Source organism: Gavialis gangeticus, unplaced genomic scaffold (assembly GCF_001723915.1).
Source record: "Gavialis gangeticus isolate Ggan-Ray unplaced genomic scaffold, GavGan_comp1, whole genome shotgun sequence".
NCBI lineage: Eukaryota > Metazoa > Chordata > Crocodylia > Gavialidae > Gavialis > Gavialis gangeticus.
Genome location: NW_017729007.1, coordinates 5,507,314 through 5,521,054, shown reverse-complemented (window position 1 = coordinate 5,521,054; position 13,741 = coordinate 5,507,314). Strand labels below are relative to the sequence as shown.

General features: G+C 41.4%; 1 protein-coding gene across 1 annotated transcript in view; it reads left to right on the top strand.

The window, feature by feature from the left end:
* The window catches only part of CADPS2 (calcium dependent secretion activator 2), a 794,189-nt gene that overhangs the window by 413,909 nt on the left and 366,539 nt on the right, over positions 1–13,741 (top strand). Inside the window, exon 6 of the mRNA XM_019509247.1 lies at positions 2,978–3,099. Coding sequence (XP_019364792.1) covers positions 2,978–3,099 — 122 coding nt within the window. The remainder of the gene's footprint in view (positions 1–2,977; positions 3,100–13,741) is intronic.

Here is a 13,741-nt window from a genome sequence, read left to right as displayed (position 1 = left end):
AAAAAAAAAAGCCACGCTCACCAGCTACTGCCCAACAGGAAGGTGATTCGCACTGCCCCCCACTGTCCCACACCACATGGGGGGCTCTGCCATGAGCCGTAACCCCCTTGCTCCCCCAGCCCCCCCCAGCTACTGCTCTCCATACACAAATTGAAATATGTACAGATGACAAAAACTGGAGCGCTCCTGAGGAAATGTAGTAATAACCTTGAAAACATGGGTTTATACCAGTGATGTGCATAATTTAGAACATTTAAATGCTGGCAAAAGCAAGAATCCAAAATTTCCGCCCCCACGTCTACCAGAAACACTTAAATGAAAGAATTGTCACGGATTTTGAATGACTGTTGGAAGGTTATAAAGGCATAAAAACTGGGAGAAGTATTAATAAGACTTGGATTATAAAAATAATCTAGGAAGTAGCTAAGGCACTATGGCCTTGATTTCAACAGGGAGCAAGGCTGGGATGTCTGCATGGATGCCTGCATGGATAGTTGAGAAATGGTGACATCATAAATGTTTATGGATAGATTATTGCATTACACACTTATGGACAGTTAAGATCTAAAAGTATTTGTTATAATGTGATTTTTTCCCCCCCCATAAAATATGAATAAAATAGATGAAATAGGCATACAAGTATGGCTTAAGACAATTAATTCAAAATATACAGAACACTTTCAAATTCTCAAAGAAAACAAATGGATAGACAGAGTATTTTTCCCAGGTTTTTTTCTTTACAGTAACCTTAGTTATCCTGTAAAACAGTAGCAGGTAAATATCCCAGTTCTGAATTATACTTTTTTTTTAAAGCAGCATCCCTTTTAAAGTAAGGGTTCCATTTCTGAGATACTGAATCACTTCCTGTGCTAGCACTTTTCTCTTTGTCCTGAGAGATGCTTGGCATTTCCAACCTACTGTAATCCCCTCAAAAATAGATTCTTCTTTAAAAAATGGCTTACATTTAATCCTCTATGGAACTGTATTGTTTAGTTCAAGAAACCTCTTTTCTTCAGAACATCTATACAGATCTATTCAAAATTAGTGCAAATAAATGCCAGGAGCTGGCTGGGTGGACTGTATTAAAATCACTGTTCAGTCAATCATTCATTTCTGACTTGTATTATAATAATGCTTCAATCCAGCATTTAAGTATTTGAAAGAGGGCGATTTTTCAGTTCATAGACTTTTTTCTGTACAGATGGCATCATTGTTACAGGCAACAGTGATTGTTTCACAAGTTAGATATTTTACCGAAGGATCTCTTTACAAAAACATATTACAAAAGTTATAGAAATAATAGCAATAGATATCTGTATAATGTCTTATGTACTTCAGCTATTAAACAGCTTGGGAAATGCATGCAAAACAATACACACAAATATTTTGAAAGCTGTTTTATTATTTAATGAGAATGTGGTGATTTGCTTCCATCTGGAATTGTTGTGATCGTCCATTTTCTCCATCCCTAGGATCCAGAATGAGAGCAACAGAAACAAATGTACCTTCTAATTAAAATGGAAGCTAAAGCAGAAAACAGAAATAATCATCATAGAAATTAGTCATGTTGACTGCAGTCAAGGAGGATACACATTTTGCATGTGGAAAGGGAGTCTAGCTATTATTATATAGGAGGATCTGTACCACACTGTTTCTATGCGCAACTACCGATTATTTCATAATTACATGTGTGAGAACACAAATGATAAAATATGGCAAAGATAATTGCATCATTGCTCTATGAATTACTGTTATTATTTATAAAACTCTATGGGCTGCAGTGGTACTTTACAGGGGAAAAAAGCATCCTGAGTAGCTCTGTTCTGTCATCCCAATGCAATATCATCAAACCTTAGCCATTTTGCAATCCATCCTATTTTACTAAAGTCTTAGAAGTGTGTGACAATAGCTGTAAAATTCCTTGCATTTTTCTTCCAAGACCTTACTTATAAAGATGTGTATATGTGAATAGAAATGAAACAGCAAAAGCATAGACATATTGATTAGCAAAGTATTTTAGACTTCTTGTGTGGCCAAACAACTCTGCCCAATAGTTGTGCCTTCAAGCATGGAGTATATGTACTAGAATCTTGAACCACAGCCAGTGTTGCCCTGTCTGTGTGATGCTGAGAGTGAGATAATTGGCACTGCTGATTAATTCATTTATGGTGTCACGTGAATTACAGCAACTGTGCTGGTTCTAGTTTTGATAGTAATGTGTGAAAGCCCATGTGGCTACTTCAGGGCTGCAAAACCATCACAATCTATACACATGGATCCTGTCAGAAAATCTGACATAACTTATCCAGGGTACTAAATGTCCTGATGCAAATTATGTGGATGAAATTAAACAGCCTTAGTTCTCCAAGAAGAACTCTCAGAAAAAATGATTTTTTCCCTTCTTTCAACCTTATTTAAACTTATTTACTCAAATATGAGATGAAATCCCTCCCCTGCCCCCAATGAGCATGAGGATGGACTAAGTTTATAGGTACCCATAGTAATTTGCCTATATGCAAATCACTACATATATGTTTATTTCAGAGTTGGTGTTTTTTGGTCCCTGGCATTTCAAATTTGTTCGTCATTTCCATATGCTCAGAGAGGGCAGAGAGCCTAAAGAGGGTCTGACAGTAAAGGCGGGGGAGCAGGGGCTGATAGGTGAAGATGGTGGTTGGACAAATGGCAAGGGGACCACCTGATCCCCCCAGTTAGCCAATGTTTTCCCTGCTGTAGCAGAGGGAGGGGGTCAAATTCAAGGCAAACCTCTGATAATTAGATTCAATACCTGAAAAATTATAACAAAATTTCTAAGTTTTCCATATATAGAATCAAAGTATTGGGGGGGCCATCTTCAATTTGAATAAGTACAGCATTTGGACTTTTTGTGGCAATTTAATTCTACCATGTCTGTACTGTTTAATGCTGTCTGTGCTGAAATTGGACATCTAAAATGTGTTCTTTTCCTTTTATTTAGATTGTAATAATGGAAGTGCAGGGTTTAAAGTCAGTAGCTCCCAATCGGATTGTTTACTGCACAATGGAAGTGGAAGGGGGAGAGAAACTTCAGACTGATCAGGCAGAAGCTTCAAGGCCACAGTAAGCTCTTCTCACACTTTTTGTTTTTTAAATATATTTTTTATTGTGTGGAATCTCTACCTGAAAATTTGAGTAGGGCATGTAAAAAGAATATTATAGCATCTAGCTAATTTGATATTGTATTACAATAATGTTTTAAAGTTGAAAAAAACCGCTTGAACTTTTTCGCTGACCCAGATGGAAATGTAACATATTCAACAGTACCTAATGATAATAATATAAGAAAACAAGACTTCTAGAAATTGTAGAAAAGGAATAGTTGCAATCAGGCAATGTCAGCCAAGGTACTTTTAAATTGCCTGCAAGCAAGACATTTGGAGATTGTAGTATCACACACTCTTCTTTGTCCTTTAAAAGTGGAAACCTTTTGTTACCAATTAGCCTGAGGTGCTTGTATGCACTCTGGGTTAATATGAAGGTGGCCTACTGGAGTTCAGGTTGCACAACCGGTGGAAAATCAATTCTCAGTAATCAGTCCTGACGAAACTTACTCACCTGCTGAGCCTATTCTATTTTAAATTATAGGATTCTCTTTTTCCAATTAATTTTTGAAGGATGTAGTCAGTAAGCTGACTGAGGAGAAAGTATCATGCCATCTGTAGTTGAACTAGTCAGACTAGCACAGAGAAAGAAAATTAAGTGTGCTTTTGATTGATTCCTTTGACCTGTAGCTGCACATTGTCTTCAGAGGTGTTTTCCTTGTTAAAATGTCATTTGGAATCTTTGTGTAGCTCTCTCTCCAGATAAATTGTTATGGTTTTACTGGCACCTCAGCGTGTCTTTTGAAAAAATTTAGAAATCAAGGTAACTACAATTTTAAAAACATCTTAGAACTGTGAAGTTGGTTTTAGATCAGTTTTAAACACAAGTATAACATTCCATTAGGCAAAATTATAAGCTGGTGGGTCACTTTTTCTGTAAAAATGCCATAAGCCAGTATACTTTCTTCTATTATTTTTCAGATTTTGCCACAGAGTCTGAGAACTTACTCCTTCACAATACTGCATCATAGCAAATTTACAGTTCTGTATATGGATGTGGCAAGATCTAAAACATGCTCAGCTCAGCCTTGGTTATGTTCCCGTAACTGGAAAACATACCATGCTGTTTTATTTCGGCCACACATCGGGTCCATGTATTTTCAGATCTCATTTTGTCTGAGAAGACTTCAATCATCATCTCTTTTTCAAATCATTTTTCTGGCACACTCCCTGGGTATGGATACTCTGTCTAGTACCCCTTCTGGAAGTGGTACCCCATGGCCCAGCTCAAGTGTTAACCTGTCCCTCACTAAGACACCTCAGTATCTTAAGGTTATCATTTCTTTCAGCTATATTCTAGTTAGCATTCCAATTTATCATTTATCCCACCAAGGACAAGTCATAATTAAAGCACATAGACTTGCTAAACAATTTCTGAAAACAATGATAACAGGGAAGATGCACAAATTTAGACAAAATGGGATTTGTGTGTTTTTAAAGATGTGACTTCTTGCTTCCTTTTCTGGGGAACAGGAATTTTTCCAAACCCCCTTCCCAGAAGATCATCTGAAATAGTGGATTCCTTCAATTCAGGAACCCTTAAGATAGCCAAGCTGTTCTAAATAAGAGGGCATATGAACAAAACACATGCCAAGAACTGTGCAAGGGAGAGGAGTTGAGAGATCGTAAGAAAAGATGAGATTACAGAGGTGTATATGTGGCCAAATCTCTAGGCTTCTGTAAATCTTAGGACCAGCAGGTGTTTGATAAGTAGAAGTACCACTAAAAGCTGATGTCATTTTTGTGATTTTACAATGCTAACGTATGCATGTTGAGCCTGGATTAAAAATGGCATTAAGAAATATCTCAAGAAACCTTAACAACCAGCTCTCTACTAGAGTTGATCAACCTGTCCTTTTATACCAGACATAAGCAAACTACAGCCCTCCTTAGAGCTAAAGCCTTCCCTCTGAAGAATGTATTTTTCTGCACTGGCATGCTGTTACTGTTGACAAAAGAGAAATCCAGCAAAACAGCATGGAGGAAACAGAAAATACATTGAAAAACAAATGGATAGCTTAGAATCATAGCTAGGCCAGACACTTTTCCTCGCTATTAGCTGCTTATTTAACCGAAGCACTGACCTGTTGAAGTTAAAAGAGAGTATCAAATCATTTTATGTGCTTCACATTAAAACTAGGGAAAATTTAAAAAATGCAAGGTATGTCTGTGTGATGGAAGGCAGTGCTTTTCAGAGATTCCCCATTCAAGATGTGTGCATGCTTGCTCTCAAACCAGAAGTGAGGTAAGCTACATTAGTATGGTGCTGCAGCCAGGCCAATATACTCTGCTGAACTATCACTTAAAGATCTAATACAGGAGATGTGCAATGTGCTGCTTTCTGCAGATAGCAGAATGGAACTGTGAGGGAATGTGGAAAAAATAAGATGAGCTGAATTGGAGGTCAGTACATAACTCTAAGATAATGAGGTTTCCAAATCACCTGTTTGTCAGAGGGGCATTCAACAAGCATCATCACTGTTTGGTATGGCTAATTCAGAGAAATGGGGAGAAAAAAGTACAAAGACTTAATTTTAGTGTTCAGAATTTGAAACCCAGTACTAGTGGTCTATCTGTGGCTCCAAGGATTTTGAATTCAGATTGATTAAATGTTTAGAATAGTGTCTGAAATTAAAATTGTAAACTGAGGTCACCTAAGTGTGGAGAATCGATCAGAATTTTACTTGAATAAAAGCTGAACAAGCACTTCAGGATATGTCCATTAGGCCAAAATTTGGAAAATGTTGCTTGTGAAAAGAATGAAAAACTTTTTTCTTTTAAACATGCATTTCAGTTTTCTAAAGAATTAAAGACTATCATGAGATCAGTAAAGAAATTAGGAAGGATGTCCCTCTTTTTCAAAGAGAAAAATAAAATAAATTATAGTCTAACAAATAAGAAAATAATTAATTTTAGGGTTAATTTTTTTAGGTTAGCCTATATTTTATGGGTTAAAAGTTGATGTAGATTCTCATTGCCTCCAACTGATTTTTTTTTTTTTGTGAATTTTACATGCTGTTGAATATTTTATATAAACAGGGTTTTCTCTTCTAAAAAACATAGGTAAAGTTCCACAGTGTATGTAGACTAATGCAGTAATGCATTAATTGGGGAAGGTATTTAGCACAGATTCTCAATTCCAGCCGGTTATAAGCATATGATTCTGTGGCTTACTAAGGCCTACTTTTCATTCAGTTGTATAAATTGATTACAGTTGTACTGCTTCATCTCATGCCAGCCCTATTAAAGTTTTATTACTGCCTGTGAAATATTTCTTCCAACTGTTTCCTGCCTTTTAGTCCTTCAAAAAAGCCCACCAGCATGGCCAATGACCTTTTCTGCCAGAGATCTGTAAGCAGAACCTTTAGAAGAACTCCTTCAGCAATATCAAGCTAAGCAAAGCTTTGTTGTGTTGACACCCTAGGGGGCCTCCTCTCAAAATAAAGGATATCTGATGCTAATTTCAGTTTCTTCAACTGTTACTGGTGTTGCTTCTCAATTTTGATGGAATCCTCTACAGAAAAGACCACATTCTCTTAATCCTTAATTTTGTTAATTTTCAATTGCTAATAATATAGAAAGGAAAGAAATACAGTTGTTTAATATAGAAGTAGATGTTCAGCTTTTAGGGATGTTTTAACTATTAAGCATATATTCTACAAAATATGTTTGCTTACCTATTTCACATTCAATAACGTTGTGTTAGGTCAGTGCATTCCCCTACATTACAACCCTCCAATCAGCCTAAAGCAGGCAACAAAGCTTCCTTGTGCTGTGTAGACCTTCCTGGTCGAGGGACCCCCATGCTCTTCCTGGAAGCAGGCACTGGTGGAACTGTCCTATCCACTTTTATTTCTTGGAGCACTGTAGCATAGGGGGGACCAGAAGGCTGTACAGCATGAGGCAGCTCCTACCTGCTTTAGGCTGATTAAAGTCTTAATACAGGAGGAGTATGTACACATGGCACAGCTTTTCCTGGACTAGCTGTGCAGCAGGCACAGGCGGTTTCACTTGGAGGCAGCATAATCAGGCTGAGAGCCCCTGAGGTAAGCTGAGGAGGTACCAATAGTGGTTCTCAGCCAGGAATGTCACCATGTTCAGAAAAGTGATGGTTGGGTTCCCTGACCCTGAAAAGTTTGAGAACTCCTGTGTTAGGTGTTCCTTTATGAAGTTAAAGAAGAATGTTATCATATGGCTGGTATGGATGACAAGCTGGGCAACCCAAATAATATTATTAATAGTGTATATTAAGTTACATTGTTCTGTCAAAAGAGCTAAAAAAAAAAATAGAGAAAAAAGTTTGAAAGGGCCAAGATGTTTTGTATGCATTACTCTACCATCTTTATCAATTCAAATGATTTAACCTTGGTATTTCTTGACTTGAAGTGCTTAATCATGAAAAAGTAACTATTGAATATGATCCTTTGAGTGACATATCTTGTGTATACATCACACACATTATCCAACTTCTGAGTTCTAATCATGCTTCCCAAGGTTTCCTAAGCCCTATATTTTTATAGGCCCTGGGCCAGATTTGGCCTGTAAGAACATGTCACCCAGCCCATGGGTCTCATAATTTGATGATGGGGAAGTTAACTGCAGCTCCCCTGCTGCCAAATTTCCATAATTGTGGGGAGCCCTGTGGGCTGGATGACATGGCCCTGCCTGCTAAATCACACCAAGAGGCTGTAGGGCCAGCATGCTGGGTCACCTTGTGACTGCATCCACTGTGTGGTGTTGGGCCAGCATGTCTACATGCTGAGCCCAAGCTGAGTCACACCTACAAACCAACCCTGTGTGTGGGATCCAGCCTGTGGGGCCAAAAGTTTAGCACCACTGCACCAGACTCAACTAACTTACGGCATGTGTGCTGGGAAATGTGCAAGCCAAATCTGCATTGTAATTTACCAGTTACATTTCTTTATAATTTATTTAGCTGCAAAACTTCTACTTAACTAGTAATATTTCAGTAATGTTTTAGTAACTGAATTATTATTTAATATTGATTCTATTTCAGTAGTGCCTAGGAATCTAATTGACCAAACGTTTGCTGCCAGAAGACCCAGTGCAATTTTTTTTTAAAATTGTCTTTACTTCCAAAGAATTCACGAACTTAGAAGAAAAGAAACAAGAGCTAGGTACAGACAGATGGGAAAGTACAGAAAAACAATGGGATGGTATTGATCAGCATGATAAACAGTGGACCTAACTCAGGGGCAGACAAAATACAGCCCATGGGCAGGATCCAGACTGCCAAGCCATTCTATCTATTTTGTTGTCCAAAAGACAGTTGTTACCAGGCCATCGCTGCCTCTGAAAGCTGTCAGGAGGCGTGGGCTTTCAGAGCCCATGCCCATCAAGCTGGGCCGGGCTGGTTCTGTGCCTCCACTTTCATGGGGCTCCTGGCACTCCAGCTGGGAGTCCCACATGGAGGCACAGAGCCAGCCTGGCCCAATGACATGCGCCTTCCTGTGGCTTCTAGCACATCAGCTGGGAGCCATAGGGTGCCATGCGCAATAAAGGCAGGCCAGCTTCTTGCTACCATGCGCAGCTCCCAGCGCTCCATCTGCAAGCCATTTGCCATTGGGCCAGGCCAGGCCGGCTTCATGCCAGTACATGGGGCTCCCAGCACTGAAGCCAACAGCTGTGGGAGCTGAACCCCCCTGGGGGCTGGGCCAGGCTGGCTGGCTCCATGCCAGCATCTGGGGCTTCTGGCATTGCCAGCGGGAGCCACCGAGCAGGACCAGGCCAGCTCTGTGCCTCCACTTGCAACTCCCCGCTGAAGTGCTGGGAGCCCCACATGGAGTCACAGAGCCAGCCTGGCCCAATGGCATGCGACTCCTGGCACTCCAGAAGGGAGCTGCATGCCATTGGGTTGAGCCAGCTCCATGCTGCCATGGGGGGCTCCCAGCACTCCAGCTGGGAGCCGCAGGAGATTTATTTCGTCCAGCTGGGCTAGGCTGAGCTGGCTCCATGCCACCATATGCGGCTCCCAGCACTCCAGCTGCAAGCTGCACGCCATTGGGTCAGGCCAGGTACATTCAGCTCCTGGAACTCAGCCAGACACATGCACCACCAGGGGGCTCTGCCTGCCATAGTCTATAAGTACACCAAGGGCCTGCGGCCAGCAGCTGCTGCCACTGGCTGCAGGGGCTGTGCTATGGGGGTGGGGCATGTGGTCAGGGGCTCATTTATGAACACCCCACCATACCAACATCCACACCCCTACATTCCCCCATAAACCCCACACTCCCCTTCACACTCCCAACTCACAACCTCACACGAACTTCCCCAGCCACACTCCCCCACACCCACACATTGCACTATGTACAAGAGGAGATAGACTTTAGTTCAAGCTATTATACATTCAGCTCTATATACACTATGCAAACACACATAAATCAGGACAAAATATTTTTTGAAATAAAATTAAAATGTTATAGTAAATGTTTAATTTTTAGTATATGATTTTGGGGGGTTTCAGTTGCAAGGTGGCAAACTGCCCTCCCAAAAGGAATACTTCTGGGTGCAAGGGGAAGGGCTTTCAGTACCAAAGGTCAGCAGTTGGGGGTGGGGAGTTCCTGGCCCAAGATGGTGGCCTGTCAAGTGGCAAGGTAATCCTCGTGGCCCTCTACAGCTCATCAAAAGTCATTAAGTGGCCCTCCAGCTAAAATAATTGCCCACCTCTGCCCTAACTCATCCATTCCTTGCCAGTATCAAGGTTTTTGTAGGCTCATGGCAAAAGAAAACATTAAGGAGGGATTTGAAGGAGTTTTTTTTATGGTGTAGTTGTACAAGATACGTTTCAAATTATGGTAATCTTTTCCTTGATTTTTGTTCTTGCACATTTGCTTCTGTGCCTTGAGAGGACAAAGATTCTTGAGAATTTTGTATTCTGAAAAGTTTCTCCTAGCTGTGATATATTTTCAACTCTTGATATGATTGTTAGCTTTGAAAGTCATATAATGATTTAAGTGCGGTAAAATCTACGCAGTCACCTACTGCTTTGAATTATGTCAAAGTGGTGTCTTTCAGTCTACTAAGGTTCAGATTCTTTAATTCATTTCTTAAACATAATGCATAAAACATACCTCTGCTTCAGTAATTGTACTGAATTGGCACAGTGTCTGAAAGACTCATAGAGTTAATGCTTCCATTAAGATTATTTTAAGGATTAAAGTTTCAGAAATGTGTGTCTGTGTAGCACAGCTAAAGTTGGAAATTGTGGCTGTAACTAGTACAGTTTCTGTCTCAGTAACTTTGCATTCTTTGAGGTGGGCTCTGCATATTTATTTTTGTGTGCTACTTTTTCCCCCCACAAATTGTACTGCCAGTGATGTTTGGGACCACTAATAAAATAAAAATTCTGTTATGAACAGTATGTCTCAGCAGAAGATTTTAGAGTTGGAAGTAATCTCAAAGATCATCTAGCTTATTTACTTGAATGTTAGACTAAGTCCACCCCTGCCCCCCCAATCAGGATGGGGGGGAAAAAAGCTCCTTGTTTTACATTTACATACAAAGAAACCTCATTAAATACATTATCTATCATTAAATTGCTGCCACAAGCAGCATGTGCTCAGTAATGGAGACCAACTATGAAGTTGATTAAATGCAGCCAACCCTGAGCATAGCTATAAAACACATAGGCAAACATGAATGGAAACCTACCACAACAATAGGTTAGTGCAACCCATCTGAATAAGATGTGTGGTAGTGTCCATTGCACTCAGTTCTCCACAATACTGACTCTTTTTCAAGTCACAGTGAGGCACTACATTAAATACAGTTTGACTTCCTCTTCACTCCCACAACTGAACTGCACCTTTCTTTCCTATTTTTAATGGTTCCTGGTTCTTCACCATCCTTAATCTGATTTGTACACATGCTTGCGCTGCAGCACTGGGTGCTTTTTAAAGGTGACTGGCGCTGTAGCACATGCATTTGTATAAACAGCAAAATGCATGTCAGCACTGAGAAAATGGCAGCATCCAAGGTGTTTTAGTTCAAAAGTGCACTGCTGCCATTTTCTCAGCACTGACGCACACTTTGCCATTTATATAAATGCATGTGACAGAGCCAGGTGCATCAGCTCACATACAGAGCAGACTCGATTAATCACGCTGGATCTCTGGCGCATCAGAGCAGACAAATGTATATGTATAAATGCCCTAAATGTCTGGCAAACATAACCAAATGGGGCCACAAACAGTTCACACAGAATCCCTCTGTTGCCCTTCCCCCGCCCCCACCCCCCCAGCCTGTTGCATATGATTAGTGTGGCCCTACCCTTCATAAGGTAGAACTGGACCAGGTTACGCTGCATCTCATCTGCATATACATTTTTGGAGGATCCCAGCACTCATGATAAGAACACCCTGTTCCAGCCCTGAATGGGAGGCTAATTAGCGTATTAATCCTGTGTGAAGTGTATCTGAAGCACACACACATACTGAGTGGTGCTGAGCTGTGTGATTACTGTGGCTTGAAATGCTGTTGACTCTGCTGGGGCCCAGACCAATGAACTGCATGATAAATCATGAGCCTTTTGGCTTTGGACTAATATTGTGTATAGTTTGTACTATAAATAAGTTGGTCCAAAAGTGCTGCTTAAAAGTGTGTTTATGGAGTACCTTTGCTAAGTACCTGCAAAACAGCAGTTTCAAAAAAGGTAAAATGCATCAATTTTGGATAAACAAAGTCTATGGTTGACCACAGACAGGCATGTTCACTTAAAAGTCAGTGTTTTCAGATTTGTTACTGTTTTCCATGTGCTCAGGGAAAGCAGGGTCTGACAGGAAGTGGGGAGGGGGGAAGGGGCTTCAGGGAAAAAGGGTTTGTGAGGCAGAGGGCAAGGCAGGGTCACCTAACTCCCCCCCAGGTTTATTTTCCCTGCTGTACCAATGGGTTGGGGACAAATTCAAGGTAAACTTCCAATAATTAGATTCTGTACCTGGAAAAGTATAACAAATTTATAAATTTTCCACATATAGAATCTATTTATTGGGGACTTGTCTTATTATCAGGGTCATCTTATATTTGAGTGAATATGGTAGTTCAACCCCTCCAGCCTCCTACCCCCCACAGCAAACACATACATGATTTGCTGCTACTAAATCACCTCAGGCAGATGCCTAACCAGCTTCTTAAAATCTCCAACAAAAGAGATACGAGAGCTCCCCTAGTAGGCTTGTTCCAGTGTCCAGCTATTCTTAGAGTTAGGAGTTTTGCCTAGGTTTAATCTAAATCTGCTTTGCTGGAGTTTCAACCCTGCACTGCTTGTCCTTCATGTTGTGGCAGGACAGAACATTTTTTCTTTTTTGTGGAAGCCTTTCAAATTTTTGAAAACTTCTATATGTTCATAGATTCATAGAAGTAGGGTCGGAAGGTACCCTGTAGATCATCAGGTCCGACCCCCTGCCAGGGGCAGAAGAGAAAAACCGGGCTTAAATGACCCCAGCCAGGTAGACGGCAAGCCTCCTCTTAAAGACCCCCAGGGTAGGAGCCATCACCACTTCCCTTGGAAGTTGGTTCCAGATCCTAGCTGCCCTGACAGTGAAGTAGTGCCTTCAGCTGTCTAGTCTAAATCTACTCTCTAACAACTTGTAGCCGTTATTCCTTGTTACCCCAGGGGCTGCTAGGGGGAACAAGGTCTCTCCCAAACCCTGCTGGTCCCCCCTAGTGAGTTTATAGACAGCCACCAGGTCCCCCCTCAGCCTTCTCTTGTGAAGGCTGAACAGGTTCAGGTCCTGTAGCCTCTCTACATGGGGTCTGCCCTGCTGTCCCCAGATCATGCGGGTGGCCCTCCTCTGAACCCTCTCAATGCTGTCCACATCCCTCCTGAACTGCGGCACCCAGAACTAGACGCAGTACTCCAGCTGCGGCCTGACCAGTGTCACAGAGGCGGGAGGATCACCTCCTTGGACCTGCTCATGATGCACCTGTGGATGCACGACAAGGTACAGTTAGCCCTACTGACAGTGACCTCGCATTGTGAGCCCATATTCATCTTGGAGACAATGATGACTCCAAGATCTCTTTCTGCCACTGTGCTCTCGAGAAGGGAGTTTCCAATCTTATAAGTGTACTGCTGGTTCCTACTGCCTAAGTGAAGCACCCTGCACTTGTCAGTATTGAAGCCCATCCTGTTTTTGTTAGCCCTCTCCTGTAATCTGTCTTTCCCTACTAGCGTTTCCACCTCACCCCAAATCTTGGTATCATCAGCAAATTTAAACAGGCTGCTTTTCACCGTGTTGTCCAAGTCACTCATAAAGAAATTAAACAGTGCAGGTCCAAGGACCGAGCCTTGGGGGACTCCGCTGCCCACTTCCCCCCAGGTTGAAAAAGATGTGTCCATCACTACCCTCTGAGTACAACCCTTCAGCCAATGTGCAATCCATCTGACTGTGTAGGTATCAATGCCACAGTCACCTAGTTTTTTAATGAGAATGGGGTGGGAGAGACAGTGTCAAAGGCCTTGCTGAAGTCCAGAAAGACTACATTCACTGCGACACCTGCGTCCAATGCTTTTGTTACCTGATCGTAGAAGGCAATCGGGTTGGTCTGACAGGACCTGCCCCTAATGAAACCGTGCTGGTTGC